The following is a 21,128-nucleotide window of genomic DNA, read 5'->3' on the forward strand; positions in this document are numbered from 1 at the left end:
TTGCTCTCTGGAAATGTTTGATATGGAATAATAACTGCCGGGCCCCAAAACAGAGGGCTGGTGAGTTCCAAGGACAACCACTGGCTTAAATGAAGCAGTGGCTCAGTCTCTGTCTTCTCAGGGGCTGCGGCACTGCCATGCAAGGCCTCTTCACGCAAATAGCTTCCCTCTTTGTACAGACTGTTTTGTCTTGTTGATCTTCAGGAGGAAGAAGCAGAGTGATGATCCTCACATCTGCATCACAAGACCTACATGTACCCTCATGTCACTAACCGGTTGTAATAAGTTCATACAAATGAGCGGTAACATACTTTTATTATAACAGAAACGGTCTGATGTCAAATTGTCTGTAATGTGAAAATAATGCACAGCACATAATTTTAAGATTACCATCTCCAAGTTAGAGTACTCTAAAAAAGGGCATTTTAACAAATTATCATCTCTATGAACATCTACCATTTCCGAATTTGGTGAGTAAAAGTTAAGTTCAGGATGCTTTATATATGTCCTTGACAAAATCTACTTTACTCTTATTTTGTATTTTGGAAAACTTTGTTAATAAGATTCATGTATGAGTTGTTTGTAAAATCTGATCAAATTTAGAGGTTTTTTTAAATCTTCTTTTAGCCAGATATGTTGGAGGGAAGTTTCCAAAGACGTTTTACTGTTATTTTGAAGCAGTACACAGCATTTCATTGGGTACATGCTATTTTGAAAGTTGATTCCTCTGCTACTTTTTTTTTCTCTTTTTAAGAAAATCTGGGTTCATATATGTCAAGAAAGTTCAACTCCATAAAATTCAACCTGGAATGTCCTTGATCCATTGTCTGGCAGATGTACTTTAATGCTTCCCTCTTACATTAATATGATGACAGTCCAAAAATATGCAGAGAACATCAGCTACTTAACTTGATGTGACCAGGTTTCTTTGGTGAAGAAGCTAATGCCCAAGTAGTCAAACCCATACAATCACCATAGGCAGTGAAACTTTGTGACAAATTTGTTTTAATGCTTTTGTAGCACCTACCAGAGTGACCTCTGTCTTAATTTTTCGGAACACAAAGTAATAAAGATACCCCAACAATTTAAATAGCTCCATTGTATTTTTTATATTGTGGACCCTGTGATGTGTAATTAGACTACGCATAATATTGTACTTGGTTGTGGGAGTTTAAATCTGCACTTTCTTTAGGCATTTAACCATTTGCTTCAAGACTGTCTAGTTTCTGTTTCATTATTTTCAAAATAATTTGCTAATTCCCATATAATGTTTCACAGCAAACTTCGGTATCAAGATAACTTTCCTTGTCTAGTACACATTCGTAAGTAACAATAGAAATATGTTCTGGGGAAAATCTTTGGTCATGGTCACAATATTAAAATATTAAGATTGCTCTTACGGTTAGTGACTTGAAGGGCCAGATTTGCACCTTTCTCACAAAGCGCAATGTAGCACTCAAAGTTGCTCTGTTGCGTGACAGGGAGAGAGAAGGAAAGTGCCCAGCAGGGACATAACGGACACCCCTGAAGCTCCTGCAGTGGGGGTGGGGTTGGGGGACAGCCTTGATACATAAAGGGTGGGCACACAAGCAGGCTGCAGAGCTCCACGCACACACCTTTGTACCTTTGCACCATAACGCAAGAGTGCCTGAGTGAGTATAGCATAGTTTTTGTACTGGAAGTGTGCCCTTACAGTATAAAATATTATGCCTAGATAAACTGTAACCCACTTCCTACTTTGTATGTGTGCAGCACACATGTAAAGTGGAAAAGGTAGGAGAAACAAAGACATTTCTCTTTGAAGGCCTGCTTCAAAGTGTGTTGTTTTTGGTGCAAAACCTCTATCTACTATTGTTAGTAGATAGGGCTTTGTAAAAAAATTATGGGTGGTTGCGTGGGATTTCCCATGTACCACCCATGGAACATCACCTTAATGCATATTAATGCAAAGCAGCACTTAGCACTGCCTTGCATTATTTGAGGCAACTTTCCAGTGCCAAACAAAGTTTTGTACTGGAAAGTAAATTAAAATAAAAAACATTTTGTACTGATCAGCGTCACATTGTGATGCAAACCCAGGGCAAAATGTTTGTAAATCTGGGCCTACGTTTGGCAAGTCTGCACATATGCCATGAACAGAATCAAGAAGCTACTTAATCCAGGAAGTGAATTACTAAATGCTTAAATGACTGGCAGGTGCTTGTCTGGTTTGTGCAGTACTAAAGACAGCATCTCGCTCTGAAGTGCAAAAGGGTTAGCTTAATTAAGAGTATCTCTAGGTGTAGTTGGAAGAACCTCTTTATCAGCCCATTTGAAACTAAGAAAATTAGTTCTGCAGTTTTTCTATTCTGCAAAAGCAAATGATTATATATGAGGACATTTTAACAATCAAAGTGGTGGAATGACAAAAAGACTGGCAACGTATAGACCTATGATTAAAAAACATAACTGTGTTTTTCTTTGCATTGGCCATTACTTTTGGTATTTATGACTCAAAATGAGGTTACATTTGTTATAACATGCTATGAGAGGGCTATGCTTAAATTATGAATTGAACCATGTTGTTAAAACTCTGAAATGCAAGCAGCCACACACAATTTCCTTCAAACCATTGTGTATTTGTTTTACAGCCTACAGGCTTTGTGCTTGCCATGGTGCTGGTATTTCTTCCTCTGTCTGCTAGTATGGGTCATCTTATGGGCAATGAGATTTACTTTTTGACAGAAACTTTTTGTGCATTCTGTGCATTGGTACGGTTTTTCACCTGTATGCGTTCTCTTGTGCACAACAAGATTTCCCTTTTGGCTGAAGCTTTTCCAGCATTCTGTACATTGGTAGGGTTTCTCTTGTGTGTGAGTTCTTTCATGTACTATTAAATTTGATTTACTGAAACTTTTATCACATTGAGTACATTTATATTTTTGTGCTTTCATGTGTTTCATCTGGTGTATTACAAGCTGTACCTTCTGACGGAAGCTTTGTTTACATGTAGTACAGTCATATGTTTTCTGTCCTGTGTGTGTTCTCTGGTGCAAAATAAGATGTCTTTTCAGGTTGAAACTCTGCTCGCATTCATTACACTGATAAAGTCTCTTTCCAGTATGTATTCTCTGATGTCTGAGAAGGTTCATCTTCCGAGTAAAGCGTTTTTCACATTCAGTGCATTGATGAAGTCTCTCTCCTCTGTGTGTTTTCTGATGCCTAAGGAGGTTGCTTCTTTTAGTGAAGCTTTTTTCACATTCAGCACATGAATGCCATGCCCCATTTGGCTCTGTGATTTGCTGAGAAGAATATAATGTTACATCTCTAAAATGATTCACACTTTCATCACATTCAGCAGATAACTCTACTTTAGGATTTTTTTTATATAAACCTGAATAGGCTGGACTCTCAACACCATCTCTACATTGAGTAATATATTGTTCTGCTAGTTGAAGATTGATTTCTGAATACAGTTGTCTCGAGCATATTGTTTCATCAGTTATTTGGAGCACATTCACATCTGATTTTGTTGACACATCTCTTTCGTCTGTTTTCTCATTGCATGTTGATGAATCGTCTCCGGTATTTTCTCTTCCTAATCGTCCGCTACCTGTTGGAATAAAATACATATTAAATTATCCTCTTTCAAGTACAGAATGGCGACACAATTTGTTGTAGGCTATGCCCATGCAATGACAATAGTCTTAAACTACTTGGTTATTTAAATGAACAACTCCTTTAGATGCACCTGATTAACTCATTGAGTGCTATGGAGGAAATGGTCTTGTTCTCAGCTCAGCCCCAATCACTCTAAGGACAAAAGATTCTCATCAATGCACCCACTGCAGGGAATCGTGCTGGTGAGTGGACCAGAGTGATTTCCCTCTGCTCCCACCTTCCTGGTTGTCAGCAGAAGAAGTTCTGCTGTACTCCAAGGCCCTCCCATGGTGATCCAACCATGACAGCATGCTCGGCGCCATGGGCTCACTGTTAATCCTTTGTAAGCTGCATGGCCGTGCAGTCTGATACTTCTCCCCCGATACCTCTTCTGTTCCTCGTTCCTCCTGCTGCAAGCCGATCTTGAAGAGAGTGTTTTCTCTGTCCCTTGGTGCCTCTCCCATGGGGATTCCTGATGGACGATTGCATGCAGAGAGAGATCGTCCAGCAGGAATTTCTACTAGACAACTGGGATCAGCTGCATTTCGTGGGAACATGCCCCATCACGCATGGGGCCTAGCTCACACTACACCCTATTAAAATTGGCTCCCCTAAGGACTAATCACATTGATTTGCCCTCCAGGGGGGCAGATTATCCCACAAGACATCAATAATTGATTGTATGGGCAGCACATATTTTGTTTATAATTGTTTTTGCATGGCTAGTGTGAGCAGCTACCCTCAGGCATCGGCCTTAGCTCTCATTACCTCCAAGTAAAAAATTGGCTTCCCTGTGGACACATCACATTCTTCTGCCCACAGGGATTTTTTTTGTATTGATTATATTGGCAGCACATGTATTGTTTCTTAATTGCTTGGCACATGGTCAGTGGGTAGCTCCAAAAACTGATCTGCCTTAGGGGGACTCAAAATTAAAGCACTGGCCAGTAGGTCACCAGAATGAATGCTGGTTGGTGCACTGGGGAATATTAATGTATAAATACATAGCGCTGCCCCCATTCTAAGTATGAGTAGTTGGTATCCTTTAAAATTTATGTTTGTGGTTTTATAAAATTTTCCATGATGAGTCCCTTATTTGCTCAGCTCTCCGGGATCTGCCTCCCCAAAGAGACTTCTTTGACCAAATGGTCTAGCTGTCTGGCGTACTTAATAGTCGCTATATTTCCAATCGAATGTTGGAACTGCTAGAGTAAATATGAGGATAAACGAAGAAAAAGTATTCCCCAATGTGCCAATCATGATTCAAATCAGTGACCTTCTGGTCAGGCTAGTGTTTTCTTGGAGTCCTTGTGGACCAGACTGATGTCGTCTGCCTCACGTTCAGAACCTCAGAGAGTTGGAATATTCAGAAGATCTCATGGGTTTTTATTTTGCAGATAATTATTCACCTGTTTGGATTTGAAATGGTTCAGCCTTCACAGGGCCTCCCTTCCACTTCAGTAGGTAGGATTTTTTAGTACTTTTGTAAAAAAGTTTTTTTTTAAATTTAAGTGACATATTGTTTGGGATTTTCCCCGTGTTTCTATCTGGTATGGTAAATTATTGTTATTTGGGCTTTTTCCATTTACCCTTTCAGTTTGAAGCTTTTATGATTTATTGTAGGGAAAATCTAACGTTCCCAATTATTACAAAATGTGCAATTAATATGAATTGTGTGCTGTGCATTTTTTGTGGCACATAAGAAGTTCTGTTTTTATTTAACTTTTTTGTATGTTTGTACTGTATTTTTGTAGGACTTGTCTTTTACTGTTATTTGGCCATGGTATAGCGAATGGCCTATGGAGCCTACAGAGTCATAGTGATTGAAACAAGTTTATGTACACTAGGTGGAATATATTTCTCTCCTTGCATGTTTCTTAACTACTAATGCCACTTGTGAAAATTGTTTTGTTTACATTTTTCTTTTTGTGTAGCTTTATGTGACTGTGGTGGCATTAGTGTCTGAATCTGTTTCTATTTTTGCCTAATTTTTGTTGCAAGTGAGTAATTTGTGGGTACAGTTTGTTTTATAACTTGTATTGCTGCTGAAAGGAAATGCCTCTTTTGATATGATCAACCTCCAAATCTTTGGACTGATGCTGCTGTTTTTTTACTCTGAACTGCACTAGGCCATGCTGAACAGGCAGGCCCCTGTCCATATGCCCTGGCCTCTAAAATGATACAATTTGTTAAATGGCTAAATCTGACTGGCACGTTTAACTGACTTACAACTCCCTAATATATGGTACTCTGGGTACGCAGGACTTGTAAGTAAAATGTCACCGGACGATTGCAGCACTTGTACCACCAATGCAGAGACAATGTGAAAACATAGCCCTAGGTCTCCCACTGTAGCCTAATCGGGCAGCTCTTAAGTTGCCAACTCGACATGGCAAAATAACCCTTTTGCCAGGTCCAGCCCTTCCTTTGTAACATTTCTAAGTCAGCCCTAAGGTAGGCCTTAGCAGCCCATAAGGCAAGGTGCAGAATGTGAAAAAGAAGGACATTTGTTAGAACTCTCAGCCTTAGGGTAGTCTTTTGCCTTACTAATCCTTATTTTTCCGATCTTGTTTTTGTTGACCTTAGGACTCTGCACCTTACCACTGCTAACCAGTGCTAAAGTGTGTGTGCTCACTTCTTAAAACATGGTAACACTGGCTTGTCCCCAGTTGGTATATTTAATTTACTTCTAAGACCCTAGTAAAGTGGTACTACATGAACCCAGGGCCTGTAAATTAAATGCTACTGGTGGGCCTGCAGCACTTGTTGTGCTAGCCACTTACATAGCCATGCAAACATGTCTTGGGCTTGCCTTTGCATCCTATTTATGCAGTTTTAAATTAATTTCCGTTTAAACCTGGCAAAGTAAACGTTTAGCTAGGCACAAACCAGCCTTTTTATACATACAAGTCAACCCTAGTGTAGGCCCTAAACAGCTGAGAGGCTAGGGTGCAATGTTTTTGAAAAGCAGGACATGCACTTTTCAGTATTACATGTCCTGGTAGTGAAAAACTCAAATTCATGTTTCACTACTGCAAGCCCTGCTTCTCCCATAGGGTAACACTGGAGTAACATCATTCCAAGTATTAAACTGTAACTTCCAAATGGGAACAGGTGATGTAGGAGGCTGGACTGGTTTGTAGTGGGTACCACAGGTACTTACACCTTATACCAGGCCCTTATCAGTGAAATGTAGTCAGTGTCTAGAAGCCTGGCTGTCCAGACGTAGCTGTAGGCATAGCAGCCAAGGCTGAACTAGGAGACATGCACAGCTCTTGCAATACCACTGTAGTCACACAGTACTCACATACATGAAAGACAATACTCAGTGTAACCAAAAAGAAAGGTACTTTATTTTAGTGACACAATGCCAAATATATCTTAGAGGCTCCACTCCCTTACGAGGTAAGTATCATACACAAAATATCATACACAAAATATATACTAATTACCAAAATCAGGTGAGCAAACAGTCAGAAAATAGTGTAAACAGTGAAAATCACAGTAGGTTTCAATGGACCTATGAGGAACACAAACCATATACTAAAATAGTATCATGCGAAAGTCGGTTTCCCACCTAGGCAAGTGTAGTGTGTAGAGGGGCGCTGGGAGTGTGAGAAAACACCAAAGGTAAGTAAAATACCCCACCACAGAGCCCAGGAAAGCAGGAGTAAAGTACAGCAAGTTTCCTAAAACACACTAGAAGTCGTGATAGAAGATTATACAACAACCAGACAAAACTACAAGACACCAATGACGGATTTGCGGACCTGAAGACCTGTGGAGAGAGGGGACCAAGTCCAAGAACCGCTGAAGAGTCCAGGGAGAACAGGCGCCCCTGCTAACCCGGATGAAGGTGAAAAAGTGAAACCTCCAGTTGGAAGAAAAAGTCAGAAATGCACAAAAGAAGACAGCTACAAGGGTCCTGGTTGGTGTAGGAGATGTCCCATGTCGGGTAGATGAATGCAGGCTGGTTTTCGTTGCTGGATTCTGCCAACAAGCCTTGGCTCACGCAAGATACGTGTTTGGCGGGAAAAGGTGCTGGCCGGGCCCAGGAGGGACCTGGGGGTCTCAACTCAAGAGGGCAGACAGAGGGGGCTCTCAGCAACTCAGAGAGCTCTCAGAAGACCAGGCAGCACCCACAGGAGTCACACAGCACGGGGACAAAGGAGGTGCAAATGCGGTCGACACAGCACTACACAAAGGGGTCCTACGCCGCCGGAGAACAACTCAGGAAGCTGGGCGTCGCAGGATAGAGTGCTGGGGACCTGGGCTGGGCTGTGCACTAAGAACTTTTGGAAAGTTGCACAGAAGCCCTAGGAGCTGCAAAACACGTGGTGCATGGGGGTCGGTCTGGCACGGGGAGGCAACCTCTTACCTCCACCAAATTTGGACAGCTGGACCTTTGGACAGTCAGGGACTTTAGTCCACCACTCATGTTCCAAGATCCACGCTTGTCGTCAGGAGAGGGGACCCACAGTACCAGTTGTCGCTGCAGAGAGGTTCCTGCTGAAGCAGGGAAGTTACTACGTCACTACGCTGGAGATTCCTTCAATTCTTCTGGTGCAGGCTGAAGACAGACAGTTCTCTGTGGATGCCCAACCTGGAAACTGTTGCAGATGCTGGCAGGAGCTGGAGTTACAGAGTTGCAGTAGTCATCTTGAATACCTTGTTGCAAGTTGTAGAGTTCCTGGAGCAGTTCTGCGGTTGATCCGACGGTAGAAGGTGAAGCAAAGGATACAGAGGATTCTTGCTGGAGTCTTGCAATCTGAATCTGAGGAAACACCCACAGGAGAGACCTTAAATAGCCCTCAGAGGGGGATTGGTCACCTAACCAGGTATGGACCTAACAGGAGGGGTCTCTGACGTCACCTGCTGGCACTGGCCACTCAGATGCTCCCAGAGTATCCCACCACCTTGGAATCCAAGATGCCAAAATTCAGGGACACTCTGGAGGTGCTCTGGGCACCACCCCTGGGGTGGTGATGGATAGGGGAGTGGTCACTGCCCTTTCCTTTGTCCAGTTTCGCGCCAGAGCAGGGACTGGGGCTCCCTGAACCGGTGTAGACTGGATTATGCCAGGAGACCACCATCTGTGCCCTTCAAAGCACTTCCAGAGGCTCTGGGAGGATACCCCTCCCATGCCTGTAACTCCTATTTCCAAAGGGAGAGGGGGTGACAACCTTGTCCCAAAGGAAATGAATTGTTCTGCCTTCCTGGGATTCAGATGCTGGAGCCCCAGGAGGGCAGAAGCCTGTCTGTGAGGTGGCAGCAGCTGCGGCTGTAGTGAAAACCTCAGAAAGTTGGTATGGAAGTACTGGGGGTCCATGGTGGAGTCCCCAGGGTGCAGGTAATTGGACCACCAATACTAGAATCAGTATTGGGGTACAATTCCCAGTTGTTAGACACCTTACATGGCCATATTCGGAGTTACCATTGTGAAGCTACATTACATATATGTATTGATCTACATGTAGTACACTCTTATAATGGCATCCCCGCACTCATGAAGTCTGGGAAAATGGGCCTGGATGATGTGGGGCATCTCTGCTAGTGCAGGGGTGCCCTCACACACAGTTACTTTGCACCTAGCCTTCAGGGTCTGAAGGTTAGATATATAGGTGACTTATAAGTGACATGGTGCAGTGAAAATGGCTGTGAAATAGTACTTACACTATTTCACTCAGGCTGCAATGGCAGTCCTGAAGAAGTGTTTGTATAGGCTCCCTATGGGTGGCAAAAGAAATGCTTCAACCCATATGGATCCCCTGGACCCTAATGCCCTGGGTACCTAGGTACCATATACTACGGACTTATAAGGGGGGTCAGTATGCCAATTTGGCGTGGAATACTGGATTACCAGTATGTAAGTACAAATTTGGAACCAGAGAGAGCATAAGCACTGGAGTTCTGATGAGCAGGACACCAGGGACACAGTCAAGCATACTGACAAAAACAATGAAACATACTGACATGTAGGGCACAAATCATAAGCACTGGGGTCCTGACAAGCAGGATCCCAGTGGCACAGTCAAAACACACTGACAGACAGGCCACAAATGGGGGCAACCATGCTAGAAAGGCTACTTTCTCACAGGTGAACAATGCATGTTTGGTATCTTTGAAACTAATCAAAAATCCCCTTTTATGGTAATGTCGGAGTCTGAATTACAATTTTTAAATTGCCGCTTTTAGAAAGTTAGAGAGGATTTTTTCATTTTGGAAGATGGGTGCAGGCCAGATTCACTGTGACCCTGTCTGTAAAATTAGAGATCTTTGCATATTTAGGGCCATATTTATACTTTTTGACGCCACGGGTTAGAGTAATTTTTTTTTGCTCTAACCATTGCTCCACGTCGTAAAGCAAAACGACGTTAACACAGAGAAAAGTACTCTAATCCGGTTTATGATGTCGCAAATGGGATAAGCGCAATTTTTCCCCGCAATAGCACCAAAAAGCGGCACAAACACAGCAAAATGTGATCAGGAGCCCCAAAATGGATCCTAGAAGCCAGGAGAGACCCCAATCGACCAGGAACCAGCCAGGATGACCCAGACAAGACCAAGGAGAGGGAGAAGAAGAAAAGGAAGTGTTGTTTCAGTGCAGAGGAGCAGGAAATACTAGTGAAAGAGGTGACAGAACACCAGCATCAACTTTTTGTCACCTCAAAATTGCCAATTGGGAGGAGAGAGGTAATTTGGCAACAAATTGTGGACAAGATAAATAGTGTGGCAGAGGTACGGAGAACAGTCGCTGAGTGCAAGAAACGCTGGCATGACTGCAAGCGCAGGACCAAGGGAAAAATGGCAAGTAACAGGAAGGCAGCACTGCAGACTGGAGGTGGGAGTCCAGCACCACAGGAGGTCCTGGACGAGATAGAGGAGATGGTGTCAGCCGTCATCCCAGAGCAGATCGTCACAGGAATTCAATGACAGGACAGCTCAGACTACCAGGAAACAACACAGATGCAGGGTAAGTTGCATGGGGGACAAAAATGCCTAAATGTTATCTGAAGCAGGGGGAGGGACGTACCTACTACACAATGCATGTCAGCCATGGAAATCAGGCAGGGGAAAGGGCAAAGGGGCACAGCACGGGTGAATGGGCTGTGCAGGGGAAACCAGGGGCACAGCACAACACTACACCAACAACCTTTGCATGGGGGTACTCCACCATACCAATCCTGCTGGAAAGGCCTAGCCAGTCCAGGAGGGTAGGGTAGAACGTAAAGCTGGTCTGCTGTCACAGGACAGCTGGTATTGTCACATTATGAACTAGGTCTCAATTTCCAATCTTAGGCCATATCCACAAGTGGCATGTACCACTGACAACAGTTGCCACTACCACCTGTGCTGTGTGTGCTGGTCAAGTAGCAAATGGCAGTTAGGTGCCTATGGATCAAACACACCCAAAATAGAGGGTTCAGGATGACGACGTTCTCAATCCCCTGTAATTCCTAACAAAGAGTAAATCCTGTCAAATGCTCATGTCTATAGGCGCAATAAACATCAGGTATTGTTACTTACATTATGAAGTACACAGCAGTAATGTCATACCCATGCTGCCCATTCCAGGGTCCACCCCGTGCCTGTGTTACAATAGCTGCAATGCCACCTTGCAACATCCCAACTGTCATACTGCTAAGATAACAGTATTGAGGGGGAGGACATATGTGTCTAGCTAGCTAAACATACCCGCACAGTCATAGGAGAAAATGGAACACTGCCAGGCCCATCAGTACAATCTAACGTAGCACACATTCGCAAACATCAACATGAAACACTACCAATGCGGACACCTGTATTGTGCCATGCCAATGCTATACATAGTATGTGCTTGGTCTCAGCAACGCATAGGTGTATGTGAAATATCAGAGACTGGGTCAGTCCCATATTGCTAAGTGGGATGCAAGTGGCATCAGAACACCCACAGCCATTGCAAGGCCTCACCATGCTAATGGAAGTAGAGGGAGGGTTGAGTAGGACAAGAAAGTGGCAACACACAATTTGGACATAACCTACACCTAGAGGATGTGACGCAGACAATTCCCCAAACTGCCCAGACTACATGTGACATGCAGGTGAGGATGTGACGCAGACAATTCCCCAAACTGCCCAGACTACATGTGACATGCAGGTGAGGCATACGCCTGTGAGAATGCTAATATTAATAACAGGAACAATGAACAGGAACCAAGATTACAATATCTCACTAATAGGAAGTCAGTGACATCACATTACAACTGCCACAACACAGACACACTAATTGTACAATATCTCATTGCAGAGGACAATGGCTCTCCTGTGGATGTGCCTGCCCTGGACTTCCCTGATGACATGGATTACGAGCTGACAAACATTAGCCAGCAGACCCTCCAAGATGTCCTTGGAACCCTCCAGACCCCACCTTCAGTCGCAAGGAGGAGCACAGATGCAGCAGCCATCACAGAGGACCCACCCACCACCCCAATAGTACGACCTGCCAGCTCCAACCCAGCTGAGGACTCTGATGACACTGGTACCACCTTTGAGAGGACAGTAGTGGGAGTACAGCGGGAGCTGGGCAAGGAGGTGTGGGGATGGGATGCAAAATATGGCAGCCAGCCTCGTAGGATGCGCATGTGCATGATGTCATTCGCAGAACAGTCAGCAGCCATGCAAGCACAACAATCCCTACTGCAAGGACTACAACAATGTGTGAGGGATTTCACCACAGCAGTTAGGGAGTTGCCACAACACTTGGCATCCCAAACCTTTCACTGCGTGCACGAATGCAATCATGACCCCCTCAGGGCCGACCTGGCTGCCTACCACAGTGATGTAGCTGCTATACTCAGGAACCAGCAGCTCCTCCTTGCTGCAGTAATGCCCTTAATAGCCCCACAGTTGGCAGCTACCGGGAATTCTGACTCCACGTATTCAAACACTGAAGTGTGTGTTGCCCCTTCAAACCCACCAACAGCAAGGGCAGAGGAGACAACACACGCATCAGAAGATGAAGACGTGGAACAGATCACCTTTACCCGTAGGAATACCCGGTAGCACAAGTCCATGCCACATGGACACTGATTTCCTATGTCCTGTGCTTGTTAACATGCCAGTCTTGCTACAGTTGGTAACATGCACTGTTGTCCAGCACACTGTTTACCTTACCACTATGCACTGCAATTGTCTTGCGCTACCTCATTGGCAATTCATGTTCCTCTGCACTGAATGACACTTCACCACAGAATGTCCAATAACATGTCCCTCACCATTGCACTTGTGTTGCATCACAATAGAAGGCGTCACACTAATGGACTTACAATCCTGGACTATGTAAATATTGCACTACAGCACTTTAAACTAAATAGCACTTACACAACCACTTTGTCTCTTGTGTAATGTGACACATCAACTGTGTGGGAGATTTGTGATGTATGTAAAATGTCAATGGCCGCAGAATGTCAATACAACAGAGTAGAAAGAATGTGGGCTGATAATTATGCACTGGGGTCTGGATTTTATCATCATCTGTTCTTCCTTGGCTTATTTCTGAAGTTAAAAGATCACAAACAGTATAATGCTGTGTAAAACTGAAAATGTCAGCTCCAAAGTATGTACAAGATGAAACCCAATGTGGCCGACATTCCCTCGAAGACAATCATTATGTATGTGACATCTGACTATAAACTTTAATCACACACACACAGCATACAGCAGGAATGGATGTGTACGAGTGTATGGACAATTATGTAACCTGGGAGTACAATGTAATAAATGATAGGTGTGAGTTATGTATACAGAACTTCATAAGGTTATAACATCACTCAGCTTATCAGGGTTCACATAAACATCAGGCTGTAGGCAGACGTCCCACAGTGCCCAAGATTTCAACAAAGGACTCCAACTATGACAGATTAAAAAACACACCAACCTTTACAACACATTGTGAACCATAGTTACCTTCAGTGGTGGGAGCTATGGATGGCAGCTGCATAGAGAAGTAGTTTTGTTGTAGCTGCCAATGTGACAGCTCATTCGGAAGTGGGAATAACCATGTCAAGAATGGGATTTGGATGCAGGATGGAACACAAATGCAAATACTAAATTGACACTGTACACCCATGCAAAGCCCCTGATCCCCAAGCATATGACACATACTGTAAAGGAGTATATAAAACGTTATTATATCAGTATTAAAGGAAACTTAAACTAGGGGAAACACCTTAATTAACCTAACCTATCCTAACTATACATTACACACAACTGGCCCTAACTATCCTAAGCTAAACTTACTTACCACATTTAACTAAACACTCTAAACATCAACCCCAAACCCCCTTATATGACGGGACACGTGTAGGACAACATATATTAACTTAAACACATACTAACTTATCCTAAACAAATATATATTTATAGATATTATTTTTAATTTATTTTTTTAAACATAAACCCCAACATCATCCCCCACCCACCCACCCACAAAAAAAACATGTAATAATATAACACCCTCCACCCCAACCCACTTATACTAACTAAACAAACAGCCTACTCTAACCTAACACTAAGCCCCCTAAACCCACTAAAGAAAAGAACGAGGAAAGAGGAGGGAGGGGAGGGAATCATGGGTGAGAATCCAAAAGTCACAAATTGGCCCTCCGCAGGATCTTCCTAATACCCCACAATCTCCTGCTATTGCGGGCCACCTCCTGCTGCAGCCTGTCCATCTGGCGCAACATATGTTGCATGTCACGTCTTAGTGTCTGGAATTCTTGAATGTCCACTACAGCAGCTGGGGTTGTCTGGGTACCACTTGTTGAAGCTGGTGCTGGTGTCGTGGTTGGAGGGGGAGGTGCAGGAGGTGCTGCTTGTGGGCCCTGGGCTGATGAATTTGAGGGACCTGCTGGAGTGGCTTTCATCCCTGGGGCCACTGTGGTCTGAGCTGTGGAGGTGGTGGCAGTTGTGGGCAATGATGGCCCCCCTTGGGCAAATGCCCTCCATACCCCTGTGGCTCTCTCATGGCGATATCTGAGTGCCATATTGCGGAACCCAGCCTCCACATCGAGTACGTGGCGGTACCGCACTGCCCGCCTCTGAAATTCCCGTATCTCCTGGGCATTCATGTTGGCAGTTGTAAAAATAGAGACAGCCAAACATTAGTGACATCATTGTGTGATACATCTACAGATGATATTCTAACACTTCATCAAAAATAGCACATACAGTCCAAATCACAGTACAGATGATAGAATGTCCCTGATGAATGACATGCCAACGCAGCCTACCCATCAACTATCTAACAGCACATCCATGCACAACAAGGTGTGTACTTAATTAAATGATCTGTGCATCTTTGTACTGCTATTAGTCACATAACAAATGCTGCAAGTACTCCACATGTGCCAGGCCGACTAATAACTATCTTCAGGATCAAAATCAAGGCACACAAGACCTGTGATTGGTATGTGGAACTGCCAGGACGGTATGCAGTTGGTAATCATGAGGGGGCATTGTAGTTTGGAACACATGAATGCTTGAATTACATGTCTGTCATCTACACTGTGATCAGCACACCTAGCAACGCATATTTTCTAGCCCTAACCCTGTACCTGGGGGGGGTGGACATGCAACACATACTTTCAAACATCAAGGACAACCACGAAGCTTTGGACAGCTGCCAATGGGTTTAGTCAGCCCTCCACAGGTAAGGAGGCCTGCCATTTAGGATTGAGTCAACAATTGGACAATCACATCTACAATTATTTTTCTATTTGCCGACAATTGTCAACATCATTAGATCTCACTGACACATTTCCAAAATCCACATAAATGGAGTACAGCACGTGGAGCTAGATGCTGTGGGAAAGTCACCCATACAGTCCTACATATTCATTAGTTAACAGGGATGTGCAGGTCTATGTGTACAACTTATGCATCACTGGTCTGTGTGAATCAGGGTATGACTTGCTGACTAAATTATGACACTGACCACCTCCAAATTAATTGTTGGCATACATGTAGCAACAAATCACCTTTTTCACCTGCCCATGCCTATAGCGCAGCACTTGACTCCCAATACATGACTCTCGGCCGCAGAATTTCTAACTCTAACATGGAACAAAATGTCAACCTCCAGTCAAGTCACATATTAGATCACGTGCCAGCACATCATACCTTGCAATGAGTCCAACACACAGGAGTCAATGACACAGCAGCTGCAAACACAACACAGGACAAACATACTAACACTTACTGGATACGTCTGGGTCCGCAAATCGAGCCACTTCACCAATTGTATTGGGGGCTGGTCCACCTGTAAAACATGGAAGGGTGATATGTGCTCAATGTCTGCTTACTGTACAAAACTTGAAACAACAAATCACTGTGTGTGACATTTTATATGATAGAGCTGTACATCAGACATAAAGACACCCCAACAGACATACTACTGCAAACATGCATTGACACTGTCACTCCAGTGAGTGATAGACATACATACGCACACATGCACTGGCCCTAACAATCATGTGGTGCCAAACATGATTACTCAATTTTGTGCTTAATTCATTCCAGAGGGTACTCCAATTCATCATTTGTAATTATGAGACATGCAATGCCACATTCCTGGTGCACTGCAATACCAGTGACTCATGTATTGTGGCTTGTGCATCAAGGGACAATGAGTTACTGTGTGATGCTCATGTGGGTTGATTTCCGTTCAGGAATTATTGTGCTTTCAATGGTCCATTATATGTGTGTCAGTGTTGTATGTAGGTTACATATGCCACATTGGCAGTGAACCCATAGCCGTATATGCCCCCATGACAACATGATGGCAGGGATCCTGTGTGTTACTTGATGACAATGTTATGCTAAACACGGATTGGCCACTTATCTGATTTTAAACAACAAAAATATGTATGCTGACAGTGTTTAATTTGATCATCCGTGACAGAATGCATGGGCACAGGTGTAGTCATTGCACATGAAATGTGTTACTCTGGGCCCTGTGTCCCTATATCAGGTATTGTAAATCACACTTTGCCACATTCATTAACTTAGAATTGCCAAGTTGGGTGATCTGTGGTAATGCAACCAAACTGACACTGTCCGCTAATTAAAACATGGGTTAGCAAATGTCCTACTTCTGCAATCTTGATGAGGTAGGTCTCTATTTGAAAGCACCTTGGGAATGGCAGCACTCACATGAATGCTGGCCTGCTGATCTTAGCATACCACCATATCTGTGATAGCCTTCATAATGAGAAGTTAATAATTCTACATATGCTGCCCTCTATCAGCAGGGGTGTACCAAAAGTAAAATAACAAGCTATTTCGCCACTTAAATTGTATAATGGAAGCAGTCAGTGGTCCCTTGCACAACATCATGCTAATAAACAGTTTGTGACCATCAATTCACAAAGAGCTGGGATCCCATGATGAGCCATTCACTTTACAAAACTGTTTGGCTATAAAGTGACACAGATGGTAACTGTACCAGCAATTGCGCCCAAGGCAAAAATGTTGTTGTGCCATGCTACTCAATGATAGGATTTCAACGCCTACTCCAAAAAGCCACGAGATGAACCTGTTTGGTGCTACTGCAATCTGGTAGCATCCTGACACAAATGGGTTTGGACATGTGAAAGATTATCTGTCCAGAAGTAAACACACAGAAACAATGGACTTAGGGCCAGATGTGTCTTTTTTTGTGTTGCATTTTCTTCATTTGTTTACGCTACAGCTATGGAAATTAGCACAAAACATTTGATTGTAGCAAGTGTGCTATACATTTGCATCCAGAAATAATGCAAATGCTGCACAAACAAAGTCGAAATATTGGCCTAAGAGATTAGCAGAGGTTGAGAAGAGCTTTGTACGTATAGCAATGAATACTATTCAGACATGGTTTAAAAAAACTGGGGACTACATTGGTTCCTTGTATGAGCTTGTGAAATACATCCCATGCCTAGTACACTCACAGGCCCTGAATCATAATTTTGTTTGTGCCACATTACCATCATCTATTGACGCCAAAGCGGCACTAATTTACAAGATAAAGTTGTCTTTTATAAGTTTGCGCAGCTTTTGCGTCAACAGGTGACAGTAATGCCTTGCAAAATTCGTATAAATCAGGGCCACAGTTTGTTCAACTTGCATTCCACATGTCCTCAAACAGTGCATGCAGCATGTCACAAAATTGGCTACTGTCTCTCCAGAGTATTGTACTGTACACATTAGTCAAATTTGTACTCACCAACAGGGCCACCAATTACTACACCCAGGTGGTCCAGCAGGTCCTGCTCTCGGGCCACTAGGTCAGCCCAGCGATGTTTCAATTGGTGGTCATTGCGCTGGTTGTTGAAGATTCTTCTTAGATGGAACAGCACCTTTGCCCACCTGAGCCTCCTTGCCTCCGTGTGATACCCCTGTATCACCCAGCCCCCAGGCTCCAACATCAGGGGGAGGAAGTGGCACACCAGCCACAAAAAAGCCCCTAGCTCGTCCTCACCCATTCTCTCCAGACGTGGCCTTCCCAACATCTCAAACAAAATAGGACAAAAAAGGGTAAAGAGGGAAAAACAGGGAAAGGAGGTATGGAAAGGAAACTTAACTAACCCACAGACAGCCCAACAATACCCCAACTAACAATTCCCACAAACACACTCCCAACAGTACAAAGACAAATCTAATCACAATAAATGACAAAAAAACACTTACACAGATTATCACAGAAAATCACTTACACAGATTACCACAGACACTTACAAAACACCAAAATACAATAGCAATAGCAATAGCACACAGGAGACAAAATCACAATATTCACAGAGACAACTCAAGACACAGCCACACAGTCTAGAATAATCACAGACTGCAAAGTGAAAGTGAAAGTACACCCACTGTACCATTTCTGTAAACAGGATGTCCTATTACATCACTTCCTGTCTCAATTGCGGGCCGTTTTTTTGTATTGAGTGTCATTTTATGGCGCTTACGGGGTTTGCGTCAATAGTTTTTGATGCATATGCACGAAAATTGCCCCATATTCAAGGATTGTAGGAGGCTGGCTTGGCTTGTAGTGGGTACCAAAGGTACTTACAACTTGTGCCAGGTCCAGTTATCACTTATTAGTAGAGAAGAGGTGTTTCAAACAGCTTAGGCTGATAGAAGGTAGCTATGGCAAAGCAGCTTAGGCTGAACTAGGAGACATGCAAAGCTCCTACTATACCACTTATATCATATGCACAATATCATAAGAAAACACAATACACAGAGTTACTAAAAATAAAGGTACTTTATTTTTATGACAATATGCCAAAAGTATCTCAGTGAGTACCCTCAGTAAGAAGGTAAGTAATATACACAAGATATATGTACACAAACCAAAATCAGGTAAGTAAGAAAAGTATTGCAAACAGTGTAGAATTACAATAGGTTGCAATAGACAAGCATAGGTATAGGGGCAACACAAACCATATACTCCAAAAGTGGAATGCGAATCACGATTGGACCCCAGACCAATGGGAGCTTGTAGAGGGTCGCTGGGACTGTAAGAAAACAGTCAGGGTGTCCAAGATACCCCACCCCAAGACCCTGAAAAGCAGGAGTAAAGTACACCTACTACCCCAAAAGAGCACAATAGTCGTGATAGAGGGATTCTGCAAGAACAACAAACACCAGCAGTGCGCTGACAATGATTTCCGGACCAGAGGACCTGCAAGGCAAGGGGACCAAGTCCAATAGTCGCGACAGTGTCCGGGGGGGCAGGAGCCCATGAAACCACGGATGAAGGTGCAAGGAAGCTGCCTCCGGATGGAAGAAGCTTGGAGTTCTGCAAGAAAGAAGGGGACTAGGGACTTCTCCTTTGGAAGACAGATATCCCACGTCGCGATGAAGCTTGCAGAGGTGTTCCCACGCAGAAATACCGCAAATAAGCCTTGCTAGCTGCAAGTCACCTTTTGGAGGAGGAGACAGAGGGGGCGCTCAGCAACTCAAAGACCCCTCACAGGAGCAGGCAGCAACCGCAGAAGTACCCCAACAGACACTTGGAAGAAGAGTGAACCGGAGTCCACGCGAAGTTACAAAAGAGGGTCCCACGACGTCGGAGGACAACTTAGAAGGTTGTGCACTGCAGGACGGAGTGCTGGAGACCCAGGCTAGCCTGTGCACGAAGGAAATCCTGGAATAGTGCACAGGAGCCGGAGCAGCTGCAAATCACGCAGTACACAGCTTTGCAGTCTGGTGTGAGGAGGCAAGGACTTACCTCCACCAAACTTGGACTGAAGAGTCACTGGACTGTGGGAGTCACTTGCACAGAGTTGCTGTGTTCCAGGGACCACGCTCGTCAGGATGAGAGGGTGATGCAGTCTTTTGGTGCCTGGGTTAGCAGGGGGAAGATTCCGTCGACCCATGGGAGATTTCTTCGGAGCTTCTGGTGCAGGGTTAAGGCAGGTTACCCCCAGAGCATGCACCACCAGGAAACAGTCGAGAAAGCCGGCAGGATTAGGCGCTACAATGTTGCTGGTAGTCGTCTTGCTACTTTGTTGCGGTTTTGCAGGCGTCCTGGAGCAGTCAGCGGTCGATCCTTGGTAGAAGGTGAAGAGGGAGATGCAGAGGAACTCTGATTAGTTCTTGCATTCGTTATCTGAAGAATTCCCCAAAGCAGAGATCCTAAATAGCCAGAAAAGGAGGTTTGGCTACCAAGGAAGGACTGGCTACCAAGAGAGGTAAGAGCCTATCAGAAGGAGCCTCTGACGTCACCTGCTGGCACTGGCCACTCAGAGCAGTCCAGTGTGCCCCCAACACCTCTGTTTCCAAGATGGCAGAGGTCTGGGACACACTGGAGGAGCTCTGGGCACCTCCCCTGGGAGCTACTGGTCAGGGGAGTGGTCACTCCCCTTTCCTTTGTCCAGTTTCGCGACAGAGCAGGGCTGGGGGATCCCTGAACCGGTGTAGACTGGCTTATGCAGAGATGGGCACCATCTGTGCCCATCAAAGCATTTCCAGAGGCTGGGGGAGGCTACTCCTCCCCAGCCCTTCACACCTATTTCCAAAGGGAGAGGATAGGATATAACACCCTCTCTCAGAGGAAATCCTTTGTTCTGCCTTCCTGGACCCCAGGAGGGCAGAAACCTGTCTGGGGGGTTGGCAGCAGCAGCAGCTGCAGTGGAGACCCCGGAAAGGCAGTTTGGCAGTACCTGGGTTCTGTGCTAGAGACCCGGGAGATCATGGAATTGTCCCCCCAAAACCAGAATGGTATTGGGGTGACAATTCCATGATCTTAGACATGTTACATGGCCATGTTCGGAATTACCATTGTGACGCTATACATAGGTAGTGACCTATGTATATTGCACACGTGTAATGGTGTCCCCGCACTCACAAAGTCCGGGGAATTCGCCCTGAACGATGTGGGGGCACCTTGGCTAGTGCCAGGGTGCCCACACACTAAGTAACTTGGCACTCAACATTCACGAAGTGAAGGTTAGACATATAGGTGA

The 21,128-nt window shown here is 44.4% G+C and overlaps 1 protein-coding gene across 6 annotated transcripts in view; it reads right to left on the bottom strand.

Moving 5' to 3' along the window:
* Positions 1–296: 296 nt before the first annotated feature.
* The window catches only part of LOC138268245 (zinc finger protein 182-like), a 673,880-nt gene continuing 653,048 nt past the window's right edge, over positions 297–21,128 (bottom strand). For 4 of the 6 annotated variants that reach the window (XM_069217724.1, XM_069217722.1, XM_069217725.1 and 1 more), the window contains one exon: positions 297–3,592. In XM_069217724.1, coding sequence (XP_069073825.1) covers positions 2,625–3,592 — 968 coding nt within the window. In that variant the 3' untranslated portion in view covers positions 297–2,624. Of the gene's footprint in view, positions 3,593–15,877; positions 15,938–21,128 lie in introns of all 6 variants that reach the window. The other 2 variants (XM_069217720.1, XM_069217721.1) reach the window with 1 other exon arrangement.

This window comes from Pleurodeles waltl, chromosome 12, assembly GCF_031143425.1.
Source record: "Pleurodeles waltl isolate 20211129_DDA chromosome 12, aPleWal1.hap1.20221129, whole genome shotgun sequence".
NCBI lineage: Eukaryota > Metazoa > Chordata > Amphibia > Caudata > Salamandridae > Pleurodeles > Pleurodeles waltl.